This window comes from Mustela lutreola, chromosome 13 (genome assembly GCF_030435805.1).
Source record: "Mustela lutreola isolate mMusLut2 chromosome 13, mMusLut2.pri, whole genome shotgun sequence".
Classification (NCBI taxonomy): domain Eukaryota; kingdom Metazoa; phylum Chordata; class Mammalia; order Carnivora; family Mustelidae; genus Mustela; species Mustela lutreola.
This window is the reverse complement of record NC_081302.1, coordinates 31,754,661-31,770,136: the sequence shown is the minus strand read 5'-3', so window position 1 is coordinate 31,770,136 and position 15,476 is coordinate 31,754,661. Positions and strand designations below refer to the sequence as shown.

The 15,476-nt window shown below is 40.7% G+C and overlaps 1 protein-coding gene across 12 annotated transcripts in view; it reads left to right on the top strand.

Annotated features, from left to right (window-relative positions):
- Positions 1-2,102, top strand: part of LMO7 (LIM domain 7) — a 217,253-nt gene extending 215,151 nt beyond the window's left edge. For all 12 annotated transcript variants that reach the window (XM_059144334.1, XM_059144333.1, XM_059144330.1 and 9 more), the window contains one exon: positions 1,322-2,102. In XM_059144334.1, coding sequence (XP_059000317.1) covers positions 1,322-1,344 — 23 coding nt within the window. In that variant the 3' untranslated portion in view covers positions 1,345-2,102. The remainder of the gene's footprint in view (positions 1-1,321) is intronic.
- The last annotated feature ends 13,374 nt before the right edge of the window (positions 2,103-15,476 follow it).

Here is a 15,476-nt window from a genome sequence, read left to right as displayed (position 1 = left end):
GGAGGCCACGGGCTCCCATGCATTTCCCTGAACCTGCAGCTGTGTCCCCCTCCGGCTCCCTGCCTTAGAATTCTAGGTTTTAGGAAGCTTCGTGTGTCACCCCCCCCCCCCCCAGCCCTTTCAAAGTGGGTATGGTGAATGGGTCAGGGCTCCAGACTCCAGCCACTCTCGGGAGGCTTGAGGGGCTGAGGGGCTGGAGAGGGACGCGTGCCTGAGTCAGGACGGCCTCCTCTGCTGTCTGCTCTGCGTGTGGAGGAACTTCTAATGATGTGAGGCTATCAATAAACTTATACAGACAGTTTAAAATGACCCTTCTGTGTAGACTGTACTCTGGTTCGTGGCTAGGAATCAGTCCCTCATTATCAGCAGATTTCTGTCACTTCACAGTGGGCTTTGCTTCTGTGATTTAGAACATGACCAACTTGAAACACCGTGGTCTGACAGAGGGAGTGGAGAACAGCTTGTGCTTTGCTACTCTATAAGCCTGTGTTAGTATGATTAATATTTTTAAAAGGAGAACACGAATTCTGATTATATGGTGTTTCGGTGTCACTTTTGGGAAAACTGAGTTTTTCAAAAACTTGACATGCTCATCTGTGTCTAAGCATGTTTTCGTTTGTGTGTTATAAAACCTAGGATAGCTCCAATGTGTTGCGTATCGTTTCTAGCCACGTAAAGACAACCATTACTGCTGTTGATACTTTGAAGCTTGATGGTAGTAACATGTGTTTCTTCCTTATTGTGAAAGGGTGTTACAAGTGGTATCAGCAAACCATTTGCTTTTGAACTCTGAGGTATTTATATGGCCCTTTATGTGAAGAGTGCTTTGAAAACGGTTTCAGCCCAGTCAACTCTCTTTTATCTGTCAGCGGGATGGGAACCTTCTCTCCCCGGCGTCCAGTTCTTTTCTGGATGTGACCACTGAGGTTGGAGAGCGGCAAGGCTGGGCATCCAACGGCGGGAGTGTGTGTATGTGTGTGCGCTTTTCTCTTTTGAATCAAATTCCCAGGCCAAATAGAACTGATTTTTGGAATATTCAGGGGGAAATTGCCCATGCTTTTGCCTCCTCCAGTACAAATAATAGAGAGTTGGGTGTAACTTATTTCTATGTCAGCAGTTTATTTTTACTTAATTTTTGCAAAGAAATGATTTTAGAACCAAGGCTGTGATTTGTTTGCCCAGCTTTATCCTAAGTGAGTACAAGGTCACTCTTTCTACCTCACGGGGCCATCTCTGAGTGATGACTGCTACACCCCGGGTGGTGATATCCAACTATTTCTCTATCCTAAGTATTTTTCTTTTTTTCTCCTTGCTTGATCAGCTGGACGGCCAACCGCCATGTGATGTAAGCCTCCATACGAAAGCACTGTTGCAGATAGAAGAAGAGGTGTTTGCTGCTGATGTAGATCTATAAATATGTGTTGTATGTCTTTTTTGTTCTTTTTTTTTTTTTTAAAAGGATAACACTTTTTTTTTTTTTAATTTTTTGCCTCTTTAGATTACATCAGAGCATTATAGTCTTGGTAGCACCTGTATTTTTGTTGTTTATTTATAAGAAAGTGATTTTGTGTGTTGGGGGGACAGAAAGTGCAGGATTTACTTTTTGAATTCAACATCTTAAAAGCACAAGGGAAAAATAAGAATGAAATATTTTTGACGCTGATGATGATCAGGTTTGACTTTCTAGTGGTGTCTCGAAGAGGGTTATTTTATTGTTTTTTTTTAAAGTTCTGAAACATTATTTGAAATAGTTAATATAAATATATAATTGTGATTGCTCTGTTTATGTATACTAAATAATGCAGAACCGTATAGAAATTTCACTAAAATCTACCCACAAATTTGCTTTCTGTGTCCTTCTTTTCATCTATGTAATATTGTGCTTTTGAAAAAAAATTTTTTTAGCATATGTAACATTTTAGTTGCTTGGTGAGGGGATCTCTATTTTCTTCACCAGAATGATCACTAAGCAATGCCCAATAGAAAGCTGCTTCTTTTCATTAATACAGAATCATCATGGTTTGTATACCAGAAATTTTCTCCAGGAACTAGTAAGCCTTTCTGTTCCACTGTGTTTGTAAATAAACTTGCTGAACCATTAAGGACTGGTTCTCTTTTTTTATTCTGTGTGTATGTATGTGTTTGTCTACCTCCCAGACCTTTTACTCCCATTTCAGTATTAAACTTCTATTGATATTTTTTATTTAGCATGTTTACTGAGATAAAAAGTGACATATAACTAAATTCACATATTTAAACCATACAATATGACAAGTTGGAAATGTGTGATTACCTATGAAATTACCACCATAATCTTCATATTGTTTTACTGGAAAACTTTCACTACCAACTTTGTTTTTGATGGAAGGTTGTTTCTGAATGCCGTACCCTTCTACGGTAAGAGGAGAATGAATAGTGAATTGTTGGATCTTTTCGATAAATTTTTTATTCTTCTGCTTCCCCAGTGATAAAGGAAAATAGCAATGGGTTTAGAAAATCTATAGAGGGGGAAAAAAAAAAACCCAAATGTACTTTGTTTTAGAAATCTGGAATGGTGAGGCAAGAATATAAAACTTGAGCATGTTTTGAGCAAAAATATCAACTCGCGTGAATCCTTTATTATAGTCAGAGCAGGATGGGTAATTCTAGGGTATGAGAACTGTATTTGGAATCAGTTAGAAATAAACTGTAATGTGGGAAAGTATTAAAAATTTAGTTTGCTTTTGTTTTGTAGTACTTATTACTTTAATAATCTGAAATAAAGAATGTGCTTATTGGAGCACCTGGCTGGCTCAGAAGTTAGGCGCATATGACTCCTGATCTTAGGGTTATAGCTTTAAGCCCCATGCTGGTTGTAAAGATTATTTAAAAATAAAATCTTAAAAAAAAAAAAAAAAAGATTGTGCTTATTGAAGAAAATTGATCAAATGCCCCAAAACATAAATATAACACCCAATTCCCAAACTCCAAAGACAAGAACTCTGTTTGAACTCATTCTGTATATATTTACCCTGCATTCTTGGCATTGGATTGTGAATTTTTCTGTGTTCTTAAAATTGTTTCTATTTATTAATGGTTGCCTAGTGCTCCATTGTTTGGAGCTTTTAATGTTCAGTTGATAATTCTGGGTATATTTCATTTGTTTCTAATGAACATTTTAATATATATAATATGATTAGCTATATCCATATAAATATATTTCTAATTGAAATCCTGTGATGGACTCCTATTTCTTTATATTGTCATAGATATGAGATTATTGCCTCAGACTATAAGCTCAGGTTAAAATATGCATTTTTAAAGCTGTCATGATACATACTGCCAAAGTGGCTTCCAGAAAGATGCCACCAGCTTAGATCCCACGAGCAGTACGTGGCCTTGTCCATTTCTGTGCGTGCTTGCCAAAATCAATTTCTTTTTCTTCCTAAATATTTTATTTATTTATTTGACAGAGATCACAAGTAGACAGAGAAGCAGGCAGAGAGAGAAAGAAGGAAGCAGACTCTCCACTGAGCAGAGAGCCCAATGTGGGGCTCGATCCCTGGACCCTGGGATCATGACCTGAACTGAAGGCAGGGGCTTTTACCCACTGAGCCACCCAGGTGCCCCGCAAAATCAATTTCTGTTGCCTTGTTTTCTTCCTGACATTCAGTAGCCCTCAATATGTAGTAGCTGTGAAAATTAATAAATAAACCCCTGCTTCGATTTCAGTCCTGTTAATTCTGTTTGCGCAGGCCTCTAGTGCAAGCTTTAGTTCATACGTGGTGATTTTAACTTTCTGATCCGACATCCTTTTCGTCCTTCTCATCTAAGTCTCTTAACTTTTAATCTGTTCTGTTGACTTTAGGCCTTTTTTTCTCAATGTTTCTCACATTATCTTGCTCAGTGGTAAGTTTTTTTAGTGCAAATTGTTAGGACATTTTTCAGAGGTTTTCTTCTAAGACGCTGGTTCTACAGGACCTCTGTATACCCCATGAGTATGTGTCACTTCATCTAAGAACAAGGAGAGATGCTGTCATGCAACATTTTTTATTCATACTTTATGTCCCAGGCAGTTTTCAGCACGGTAGACAGAGCTACACATAAATTCAGTCTTGCTTTTAATGGCACTTAGATTTCTAGTTGGGCGAGAGAAAGACAAAAAAAGGCGCAAAAAGGTAACCTCCAATATGGTTCATGGAGAGCAGGTGATGGTGTGAGGAGGACCCTCGCGTGCTGGCAGTGGGAGTTTGGCCATGCTTTTTTATAAGCGTTGTCAGAGGCTGCCTGTTTGACCTCTGAGCCAAAGCCTGAGGGGATGAGGGAGCAAACCTTGCAGATCGTTGAGGGAAAGCATTGCAGACATAGACAACTGCACGTGCCAAAGTCTTAGGGTAGAATATTTGATGTGTTCAAGAACCAACCATGGGGTTGGAATGGGAGGAGAGAGAGGAGGGAGGGCCCAGGTCAGCGGACGGTTCTGGGATTTTGGCTCCTATTTTGAATGAGATCAGGAGACATTGGAGGGTTGAGCAGAGGAGGGAAATGAATTACAATTTACAAGGACTACAGACCACTGTGTGAATAACAGATGGCAGAAGGGCAAAGGTAAAAGCAGGGCGACAAGTCAGGATGCTATTGAATTTGTGCAGGCAGAAGATGTTTTCTTCAGCAGGGTAGGGGCAGGGGAGGTAAGGAAGAATGGGCAGGTTGGATAGTGTGTTTACGTGTCTTGAAGGTGAAGCTGACAAATCTGATGACTCGGGAGAGAAAGGGAAGGGTCAGAGTCTAAAGGGTTGTCTTGAAGAGCTGAACATTAAAATCTTCATTTTCTGAAATGGATAAGGTTGTGGGTAGAACACATTTGGGGTAGGGGGACAGGGAGGTCAGAACTTTGGTCTTTAAACATGGTCAGGCTGAACAGTCTATAGATGATTAATGACCATGTCGAGGAGGCAGCTGGCTATGCGAGTCTGGAGTTCAGGAGGTCAGGCCAGAGAGAAAATATAGGGCCGCCAGTCGATAGAAAAAACTTCAGCTAGGAATCGGGAAGACCTGCCCTGGGTTCTGACTAGAGAAGATGTCCAAGGACGCCTTCCTGAGAAGCCTGGAACTGGTGCAGTGCTGGATGCAGAAAGAAAGTAACATGAAAGTTTGCTCTATTCAGGAGTGTACTCATGGCTCTTTACCTAATGTTCATTTATATCACAGGGTGAACACCACAAAAAAAAAAAAATATGATCTATATTCCAAAAACCACACATGGACTAGTCAGCACTGCCTGTTAGAATTGAGGGACCTGTCTCTTAGGATGTGGCAAGGCTGGGATTCTTCATTAACATCCATCCCTGCAATCTGGAAGAGGGATTAAATGCATGTTAGTACAGGTCCCAGGTCATATCAGTAAAAATGGCTTTAAAAAACCATAATTTGTCTTTAAAATCCATAAGTATGGGACAGGAAAAAAAACAGCTTTGAGATTCTTGTCCTAAAACACATCGATGCTGGGAGTATATTTGAGGAATACAAAGCAATCCTATTCTCCTGCAGAGAAGAGGAGCACATTCTCTAGATATTCTAGTCCCTGGGGGTGCCTGGGTGGCTCAGTGGGTTAAAGCCTCTGCCTTCAGCTAAGATGATGATCGCAGGGTCCTGGGAGAGAGCTCCGCATTAGGCTCTCTGCTCAGCGGGAAGCCTGCTCCCTGCCCTGCCCTGCCCTGACTGCCTCCCGGCCTGCTTGTGATCTCTGTCAAATAAATAAATTAAATCTTTAAAAAAAAAAATTCTAGTACCTGGTGTGAGAGGCCAGGGCACTACAATGTGTGAGAATCCACGAGGCCTTTACACTAAGGGAGTAGAAGCAGCTGAATTGATATTTGAATGGCATCTTTAAGAACAGATACAATCTTGGCAAATTATGTAGAAGGAACAAAACACCATGTGAGTGGAGGTCCAACTCCCGGAGTCGGCTTCCTTAACTTTGCATTCCCATCAAAACCATACACATCGTGGGAGCCTGGGTGGCTCAGTGGGTTAAGCCTCTGCCTTCGGCTCAGGTCATGATCTCAGGGTCCTGGGATTGAGTCCCGCATCGGGCTCTCTGCTCAGCGGGGAACCTGTTTCCTCCTCTCCTCTCTCTGCCTGCCTCTCTGCCTACTTGTGATCTCTCCCTGTCAGATAAATAAATAAAAAATCTTAAAAAAAAAAAAAAAACCAAAAACAAAACCATACACCTCGTTTGGCCCATTTTGCAGGGGAATGGGAAGATCCCTTGATGGGTCTGTGTGTGGTAGGGTGTCCATGAAGCTCTGTGGGTCTGGCCTAGGGTGGGGAGGCGGCAAGAAGGACTAAGGTGAGAGACGATGACTCTGAAATGGGACAAGACTAAACGGTAGTGAAAGAATAGCTCTGGGACCTCAACGTTGTGTAGGTCAGAGACAGATGCTGTTGCTTGGGATGAGTTCTGTTTTAGACACACTGTAAAGCTGACATGTGAACAGAAGTCTCTAAAGGTAGCTGAATTGAGATTTTAAAAATGGTGTCCATTGTTCATTTGCATGATCAAATTAAAGTTCACTTCCTCACCCGAGAGGATGTCAGGAAGGTGGATTCAATAATGTCGTCAAAGACCCATTCGTGGCCATTCATCTGAGGCTGTTTCGCCATCCATGAGGGTGGCCTCATCCTAAGGGTAGTTACTATCATGATTACAAGATGGTTGACAGGCTTCATGCTTCCTCATTCATATGCACTGGAAAAGAGACTGACTCCTCACTGCTCTTAAGTGAGTAGGGGAACTTTTCCAGGAGCCTTTAGAAAAACCTCTCTCTCCTTTGGCTGGACTTAGGTTACTTGCCTGTATCTGAAACAAGGGTAATCCCATCTTCTGGTAATCAGGACCCCCTTAAGTAGGGTCCCACTTCTAAATCATGCGATTGCCCATTGGCGTATGATTGAATAAAGTTGGGGAGCCAACCACAACACGTACCACAGTTAGCTTTTATGAATTTTCTAGAAGATTGAGTATTTGCATTGTGCAAGACCCTGTCTTGCATTCATAATTAAAACCTTGTTAGTGTGTTTCCTAACAATACAGAAGAGACAGGGGAAGGGATGAGGTATTTCCTTTCATCATATCCAACAAGGACCATTTGAGGGAGTAGTTGATAGAAAACAAACTGTTCAAGCAAATACAAAAGATCAGCTCATGGTGGTGATGAGGTGAAAAATTGGGAAACTGGATAATTTGTGAATACTTTGTTTCTATAGAAGTGTGCAAAAATAATCTCTTTTGCAGGTTTCTTAGATAAAAATTCCTGAAAGAAAATCATGGGTTAAATACTCATCTTTTATGATTAAATTTTAAGCTTTTTAAGATTATGGATTTTAGATGCTATAATCCCATGATATCGTTTAACACATTCAGTTGACTCCATAACTCTCTTGAAGATTCTGTTTGACAACTGTGTGTGAAGCTCCTTAGAGTTTTCTCTATTCAAGATCCTCAAAGCTCTTCCTGGACAGTAAGTATTTTCAACACCCATTTCATAACACAATCCTGTGGAAGATTATTAAAGCATCTTGCTATTAAAATTAGATTAGAGAAAAAAATAGGGTTTATTTACCATTCCATAGGAGAGACCTGGCAGAAATCAGGAAAATGATGCAGTAATAATTTCTAGGTTAATTCAGGCTTTTAGCTTACGTATTTTGTGTAGTACTTGTTGCTAGTTTTTTTTGTGTGTTTTTGTTTGTTTGTTGATTTTGTTTGTTTCCAGCTAAAATGCCTTATTAGATCCATAATGACTTCAGTGTCCCAGAACCGTGTGGGAGGCATTGATCTGACTGTTGCCACTTCAGGCTAAATAGAGCATCCCTCTTACATTTGTCAAAAGCTCATTCACCTTTCTGACCTGTTCTATGGCAGCAGGAAAACATCAGTCAAAGATGGCCAGAGGAAGTCTTTGCCCTTAAATCCATTTCTTGCCTCCAAATCAGACAGCTCCCTACGATTCCTTAGTCATAAAATGCCAAGTTTGTGGCAGTTTCAAGTTCAGATGTATAATGAGGTTTTAGCCACGATGCCTCCATTCTGATTATGTATAAGGTCTCGTCTGGGGAATTTAGCTCCTGGCTGCGGAGGAGACCAGATGGGAGCAGACAGGAGAGAAGACAGGAAAGAACCTCTCCCACTACCTGAGTTCACTTAACAAGTGTTTACTGAGTACTCACTACCTGCCAGGGACACGAGAGCAAGCGTGATGTTTTCATAGGATGAAGTTTAGCTATAAAAATTAAGATTTTTGTCATTGAAATTAATATTTACTTACAGCCCCAGTCCGTCTAAAGGCAGAAAAATCTAGTCTATTTCTTCTCTGCAGCTTTTTCAGGTGTAAATCCAGTCAAATCAGAATTTTCTGTGTCCCCTCTTCTTCTTTGGCCTTGTTTACCTCGGGGCAGAGTCATGGCCCTGGGGTGGGCCATGGAATCACTTTGTTCCCCCTGGTTTCTAGACTAACGTTCACTACAGCCCTCTTTTCCTCTCTGGTCTTTCCAGTTGGTTAACCCTACATGGTGGCCTATCCTGGGGTGTCCCCTTCCCCATCTGATCAATGGCATGGAGGTCCATGCAGTACAACCAGGATTCTGCTTGAACATCCATCCCTTCTCTTCAAATATGTCACTCCCTTGATCAGCCTGTCTGCTCTTTTAGCAGAAGGTCATCTCTACGCCCTTGGTCCTCAATCACAGGTTCCAGAGATTAGGATAGGGCGTCATTCAGCATTCCCAGCCACTTTGCTACTTACCCGCTACACATAGGAGTTAATATCCTCCCCTCGTGCCTCTTTAAAGGGAGTATACTAGGATGATTCTGACAAAATATTTTTCTCAAATTGTATTTATACATGTGTGCTCATCACTAAAAGATTAATAAAATGGCATTTGTAGTTTCAGTCGATTGAATTTTCAGTGCGGCGGTGGTGGTAGTGGTTCCAGTGACTTGGACATTGCCTGCTTTTCTAGATCTCGAAGCATTTCTTGTGGGAGCGGTCTCCGCAGTGAGCAGCCAGCAAGATGATCCACTGTATTGTAGGAAGAATATATCCCATTCATTTACGTTTTACACTTCAAAAGAAAAACTTCAAGCTTCTCTAATAGTTCAGAGAAGGGTTGGCACATCCCTGCCATCTTGATGTGTGTTAGACCCGTATGGCACAAAAACCATGGAGTATCCAAGGGCTGACTGGGAATTCCACACTGTGCAGAGGTTGACGATGGTGCCCCAATTGGCATGTACAATGTACTCGTGGCATCACCTTGCAAGGTCTGAAAACAATGGAGCATGAAGAAGAACCTCTACGAATTTGTCAGTGATGTTTAAAGTCAAGATTTAATCTGTCCTTTACATACCACATAAACATACCACAAGGGTACATGTTTACAGGTGTCTTTTGCAGACAGTGGAGAGACAAATCCTGTTCTTCCTCAGGAGGTTAAAATAGCAGCAAGGCTGGCAAGAGTATAGAAACCGACACACCCGTGTGTTCCTTTGGCAACAAGTGGAGAGGCAGAGGAAACATTGCTTAAGTCAAGAAGGCACAAGCATGAAAACAAACAATTCATTGTAGGTTTGCTACAGTTTGCAAAGGTTATCTGCGCCATAGCTCGGTGTGTGGTATTTGCTCAAGTCTGTCTCGGTGATGGACTACAAGAAGAACTATTTCTTTATGAGCCATCAAAAGGGAAATAACCCAGCAGATCTAAGCAGCAGTAAATTATTTTTGTATTACAAATTATTTATGGTAAAACTGTGCATGTTTACACATTGATGAAACTATTTTGGAATAAGAAGGAGATTATAGGACATAGGTACAGAGAGTTTTCTATAATTATTGTTTAGCTATTTTTACATTATTTTCCCCCAAGTTTTAGCTTGAGATTGTAGCCAGAAATTCACAAACGTTAATCTTATAAAGATCCTTTTCCAGCGATTTGATACACATATATACTGTGAAAGGAGGCCCCCAGTTGAGTCAATTAACCTATCCATCACCCCGCATAGAGTGGTGCTCCCTTATCCTGGCTTTTGCATTCTGAGGTTTCGGTTAACAGCCTCTTCCACGCCCCAGGATCTGGAAGCAGATGATCCTCCTTTCGACTTGTGATGTATGGTCAGAAAATGATAGTGGCCTAATGCTCCCTCACAGTGTGCCTGTGGCTCACCTCTTCATCTCATTACCTAGGCATTTTATCACCTCCATCAATGCAAGAAAAAGGGTAGAATAATTGAGAGACCACATTCAAATAGCTTTTATTACAGTACATTATTATAATTCTATTTTATTATTAGTCACTGTTAATGTCTTACTGTGCCCAATTCATAAATTAAGCATTATCTTAGGATGTGTGCTGGGAAAAAACATAGTATATGTCGGATTCGATAGTACCTGTGGTTTCAGGCATCCACTGGAGGTCTTGGAAAGTATTCCCTGAGGATAAGGGGGAGACTGTTGTATTTGTTCCGTTTTTTTGGGTGAAAACATTTAAGTTCTCCTCTCGGCAGATTTCAGTTCTACCATACTGTGCTATCGACTGTGGTCGCCATTTTATACACGAGATCCTCAGACCTAATTTGTCTTGTCACTGAGAGTTAATACTCTTTTAGGAAGCTCACCCGATTTCCCCCACCGCCCAGACCCTGGCAAATGCTTTCCCACTCTTTAAAAACAAGATGTTTACTAGACTAGAATAACACTTTGTAATAAGATAGAGAATGACCATGAAAATCTGGTGTGTGTTTTTTTTTAAATTTTTTATTTTGCTATCCTTGATGGCAATAACATTTGATGTTTTTGTTTTCTTTACTCCATTTGGCAGTAGTTGAACTTGAAGATGTTACACATTTTTTCCTTTGCAAGAAAAGTGGTCCAGATTTGTTGACCTGTGCCTTTTCCTTGGCTATCTGTGGTTTTCCTAGCAGATATTTAAAGTACAAAAACATAATAATCTTATTGTACAATAAAGGAGCTAATTTAAAAATAAATAAAAAATAACTCCTTTGGAAAAAAGCATAGGTCATAGAATACCTTGAAAATTCATGTTTAGACAGTTCCTGTTGTTAAAGGGTTTTGTTGCAAAAAAAAAAAAGTAAATATTTCATGCATAACAGTTCTTACTGGAAACTAATATGCTTAAAAATATTTTCAAATTACACACTTCAGAGTTTGAAGTAATTTGTTTAAGCATACCCAAACAAGGTTCAATGAATGATTATAATGGGATGAAATTTATCAACTCATTTTTAAAAGCTTTCATTTTAATTCCAGTTTACCAGCTCATTTTTTTTTCAAAGATTTTATTTGTTTATTTGACAGACAGAGATCACAAGTAGGCGGTGGGGGAGGGGGAGCAGGCTCCCTGCTCAGCAGAGATCCGTATGTGGGGCTCCATCCCAGGACCCTGGGATCATGACCTGAGCCAAAGGAAGAGGCTTTAACCCAGTGAGTCACCCAGCAGCTCCAAGGCCATACAGGTGCCCCTACCAGCTCATTTTTAACAAAACTTCTGCCTAAATGGTAGAATTGAGCAATGAGTGTCAGGATTGAGGTGCAACCAAGGACAATCTCTCCACGTGCCTATTTGTAACACCCATGCAGACCGAGAATTCCCATATGCTAGCTCATACCCAAATCTTCCAATTTTTTCTTCTAATTTTTTCTTTAATCAATGAACCAAGGTATTTTATAAAATTAGGGATTAGTCATTCATCCTTGTGGTCACAAAAACATCTAAAAAAATAAAAATTTTGAGGGAAGAAAGTTGATTACTAGTAAATGGTTTAAAATAACTGCTTTTTATATCAATCTATTTACCTTCATATTTAGCTTATTTTAATACATTTTAAGCCTAATTTTAATAGGTTATTTAAACCTATTCTAATACTTGTATATGATTTACACATAAATACTAATATTGGGGGCATCTGTTTCTTTAAATTTTTTTTTCTCCTAAACTGTGGTGGCAGCATGATTTTCAAAGGTGGGATTAAAAATGTTTACAGTCCTGGCAACTGAAACCCAAAGAAGCAAATTGAATTGAATTAAGGTGTCTCAGACCAGAACTGGAATTGAGGTCTGTCTTTTCCTATGTGCATTTTCCCATCTTACATCCTTTTAATGTGTTTTTATTACCCTAGGTGAAGAGGATTTACACCTGCTGGAGAATTGGAGCATTAGCAGTGGGAATCACTCTATTGTTTGGTTATAACACAGTTGGGGGTAAGAACTTGAACTTCCAGAGACCTATATCTCCATGGGAAAAGCCATGGGTGAGCAGATACAGCAAAAGATCTTACCCGGATTTTTGCTCTTTCCATAAAGAGCTGTATTGTTTTGTCCATTGAGGGTTGGATCCAAGTTTTCTAATTATTTTGTACCACCTTAATGGCAATTAGCACCACGTATGAGGTCAGGACAGTGCAAGGGTTAGACAACAGTGAATATCGGAAGTCACAGGGTCTCTTGGGGGGGGAGGGTCTACTAGATGTATGACCTTGTCTGACTGACTTCCTCTCCGTGACGCACTCTTCTCATGTGTGGAAAAAAAAACAAACAAACACAAAAAACACTAGGTGGGTTACTAATAGCCTATATCTCATGAGCTTCCTGGGACCAAGATCCAAGTCAACTCCTGTAAAGCTCTCAGAGAAGTGGCTGACAAACAGAAACAATCCATGTGTAACCCTGGGCTGAATAGTGATGGCTGAGTTCTGGAAGAAAGAATAAAGAAGCTATTTTCTAAAATCTTTCCATCGGCTTTTGAGATGAAAACGGATTGACACAATCTTAGAAAATTGACAAAGAGCCTAGAGTGCAGCTGTGTTCCTAATTTTGGACTTCCTTGTGAGGATTTTTACTGAGCAGAATTCCTTTTCTGTATTTATAACACTAGGTGGCAGTATTGGCACAAGATGGGAAAACCCAGTGTGTGGGTTTTGTTTTTTGTTTTCTTTTCTTTCCCCTTCCAGATTTGTAACTTCCTAGCCAGCTTCTGAATCTCCAATCAGTCCAGTATTAGTAGTCTGAGCACAGCCCAGAGCTGAATCCTACAGGAGACTGGCTAAAGGACTAACAGGAAATTTAAATGATCATTGTCTCCTATGGGCTTGTCAAGTCCTGGAGAAGCTAAGGCCTTATTTCTCTATCTGGCTTTGGCCTTTTTTTTCTGCGCAGAATGGATTAGGGAAGACTTCCGCACTCTAGGTGCTCTAAGTGGTGGCCTGGAGAGACCTTGCCCCTCGCAGAGCACGCCCCGGCTTTGAGAGGCTGTTGTGTTCAGGAATCTTCATGCATCCTGTGCTAAGGAGCCAACCACACTTTGCCATGGGGATTTGGCCACAGACGTTTCTTGCAGACTCTCTCCGTGGGGCAGGCAGATATTTACCAGGACACTTGGGTCTTGACTTTTAAAACTGTCAGTTTTTCAAAATACAATGTCGACTCACTTTAGATTGTTTTATCTGGGAATCCTCCAAGAAAGGTAAGAGTAGATTGCTGGAATTATCACCCGTTAAAATGAAAAATGCAACTGACTCAAGTGGGCAAATGCATAGGGACCAAAAGAATATGGGGGCTGTTCCTGCTACTTCTTTGAAATGCATGTTCGCGGTGTTTATTGACCCCAAGGAGTTCTCATTTTATCACCTCTTTGATGGATTTGGCCATCTCTCTCTCTCCCACATTTTTATTCATTCAAACCACAAATACTTTTTAAAAAAAAGATTTTATTTATTTATTTGACACACACACAGATCACAAGTAGGCAGAGAGGCAAACAGAGAGGGGGAAGCAGACTCCCCACTGAGCAGAAAGCCTCATGCAGGGGGGCTCGATCCCAGGACCCTGAAGATCATGACCTGAGCCCGAGGCAGAGGCTTAACCGACTGAGCCACCTAGGTGCCCCCAAACCACAAATAATTTTTTGAGTGCCCACTGTGAGCCAGTCACCGACCTCAATAGTGCAGATAAAGCAGTGAACAAAACAGGCTATGTCACCCCTCTTACAGAGCTTACAGAGCTTATATTGTGGCGGGAGACACACAACTATGGTAGGTCTAAGTGCAGAAGCCGAGTGGTATAAAGGAGTAGTAATTGGAAAGGACGGATATTCAATTTGAGACAGAGTGACCAAAGAAGGATTCTTGAGAATGGTGATGTCTGAGCAGACCCCTGAAATTGCTAAAGTCTGAATGTTGTCACCCCTCCCCATTTATGTGTTAAATCCTAATGCCTTTTGTGATGGTAGTTGGAGGTGGGATTTTGGGGAGGTGCTTAGGTCATGGGAGGGGGTTAATGTTCTTATAATAAAGGTGTTAGATCCCTTGTCTTTTCCACCATGGAAAAATACAGCAAAAAAAAAAAAAAAAAAAAAAAAAGATACAGCCATCTAATAACTAGGAATGGGGACCTTACCAGACCATACATATAGTCTGAGGAAATTGGGGTGTGAGGTGTGGAGGCAGGAGGGGCAGATACAAATTGATGGGACCAGAAACTTATGAAAATTAGTCACCCTCCTTAAAAGAGAATACAAATAAAAAAGAGAATACAAAAATAAATATAAGAGTAAATATTTACAAAAGAGTACTCCAAGAAATTACAAAACTAAAAAAGCCAACAAGTTGTACAAGCATAAAAATCTAGTCAGGGCATTTTACTCATTAACTGCCTGACACACCTAGAAAATAATTTTTTCCTAAAGTTTTGGCTATATACTCTTCAATTACTTCCGCATTCAACTTTGACGGTGTAATACATTTTTATAGTGACCATAGAAAGATAATTTAGTCTTTCCTTTAGCATGGCTGAGCAAAATAGTATCGACCGTTTATACATTTCTTTCAGCTTCACGCCTCTTTTTGCTTCTGCTCTGTGAATGTCCAGGGTTCCTGAAATTGGGAAATCTCAAAGATTTCTTTCAAATAGGAGCTCTAAGATTTGGAATAAATTTCCACGGAGTTGCTTTTGGTGTTCTTCATTTCTATCCTTGCTTTTTTAACCCACGACCAAATGTCTCTAAAGCTGGCTGTTGTGGAACCACATCCATCTGTCGTTTGGTTTTGTGCCCACTGTCCCATCATGACGTTGCAGGGCGGGTCAGCGTGAAGAACAGGCGTCTCCCGGAGCCCTTCCTGGGGCGGCGGCGCGGACGACATACATGTGTCCATATCTCACTTACACAGATCACATCCTGGAATCATATGCTCTTCAGACAGATCCTCAAAATGCCCGGGGCTACTCCACTGTCCTCTGACCTGACAAGCGGAGAGCCAGTAACAGAGGTGAAACAGGACTGGAAAGAGAGGTCTGAGCTGATTTAAAATATTTTCCTTTACAGAATCTTAGGACTAGGACACCACATTACTGTATGAGTAAGGGGCCTGAATCTTAACACTTTATTAACTTCATGATAACTCTCCCTCTTCCACAATGAGACAA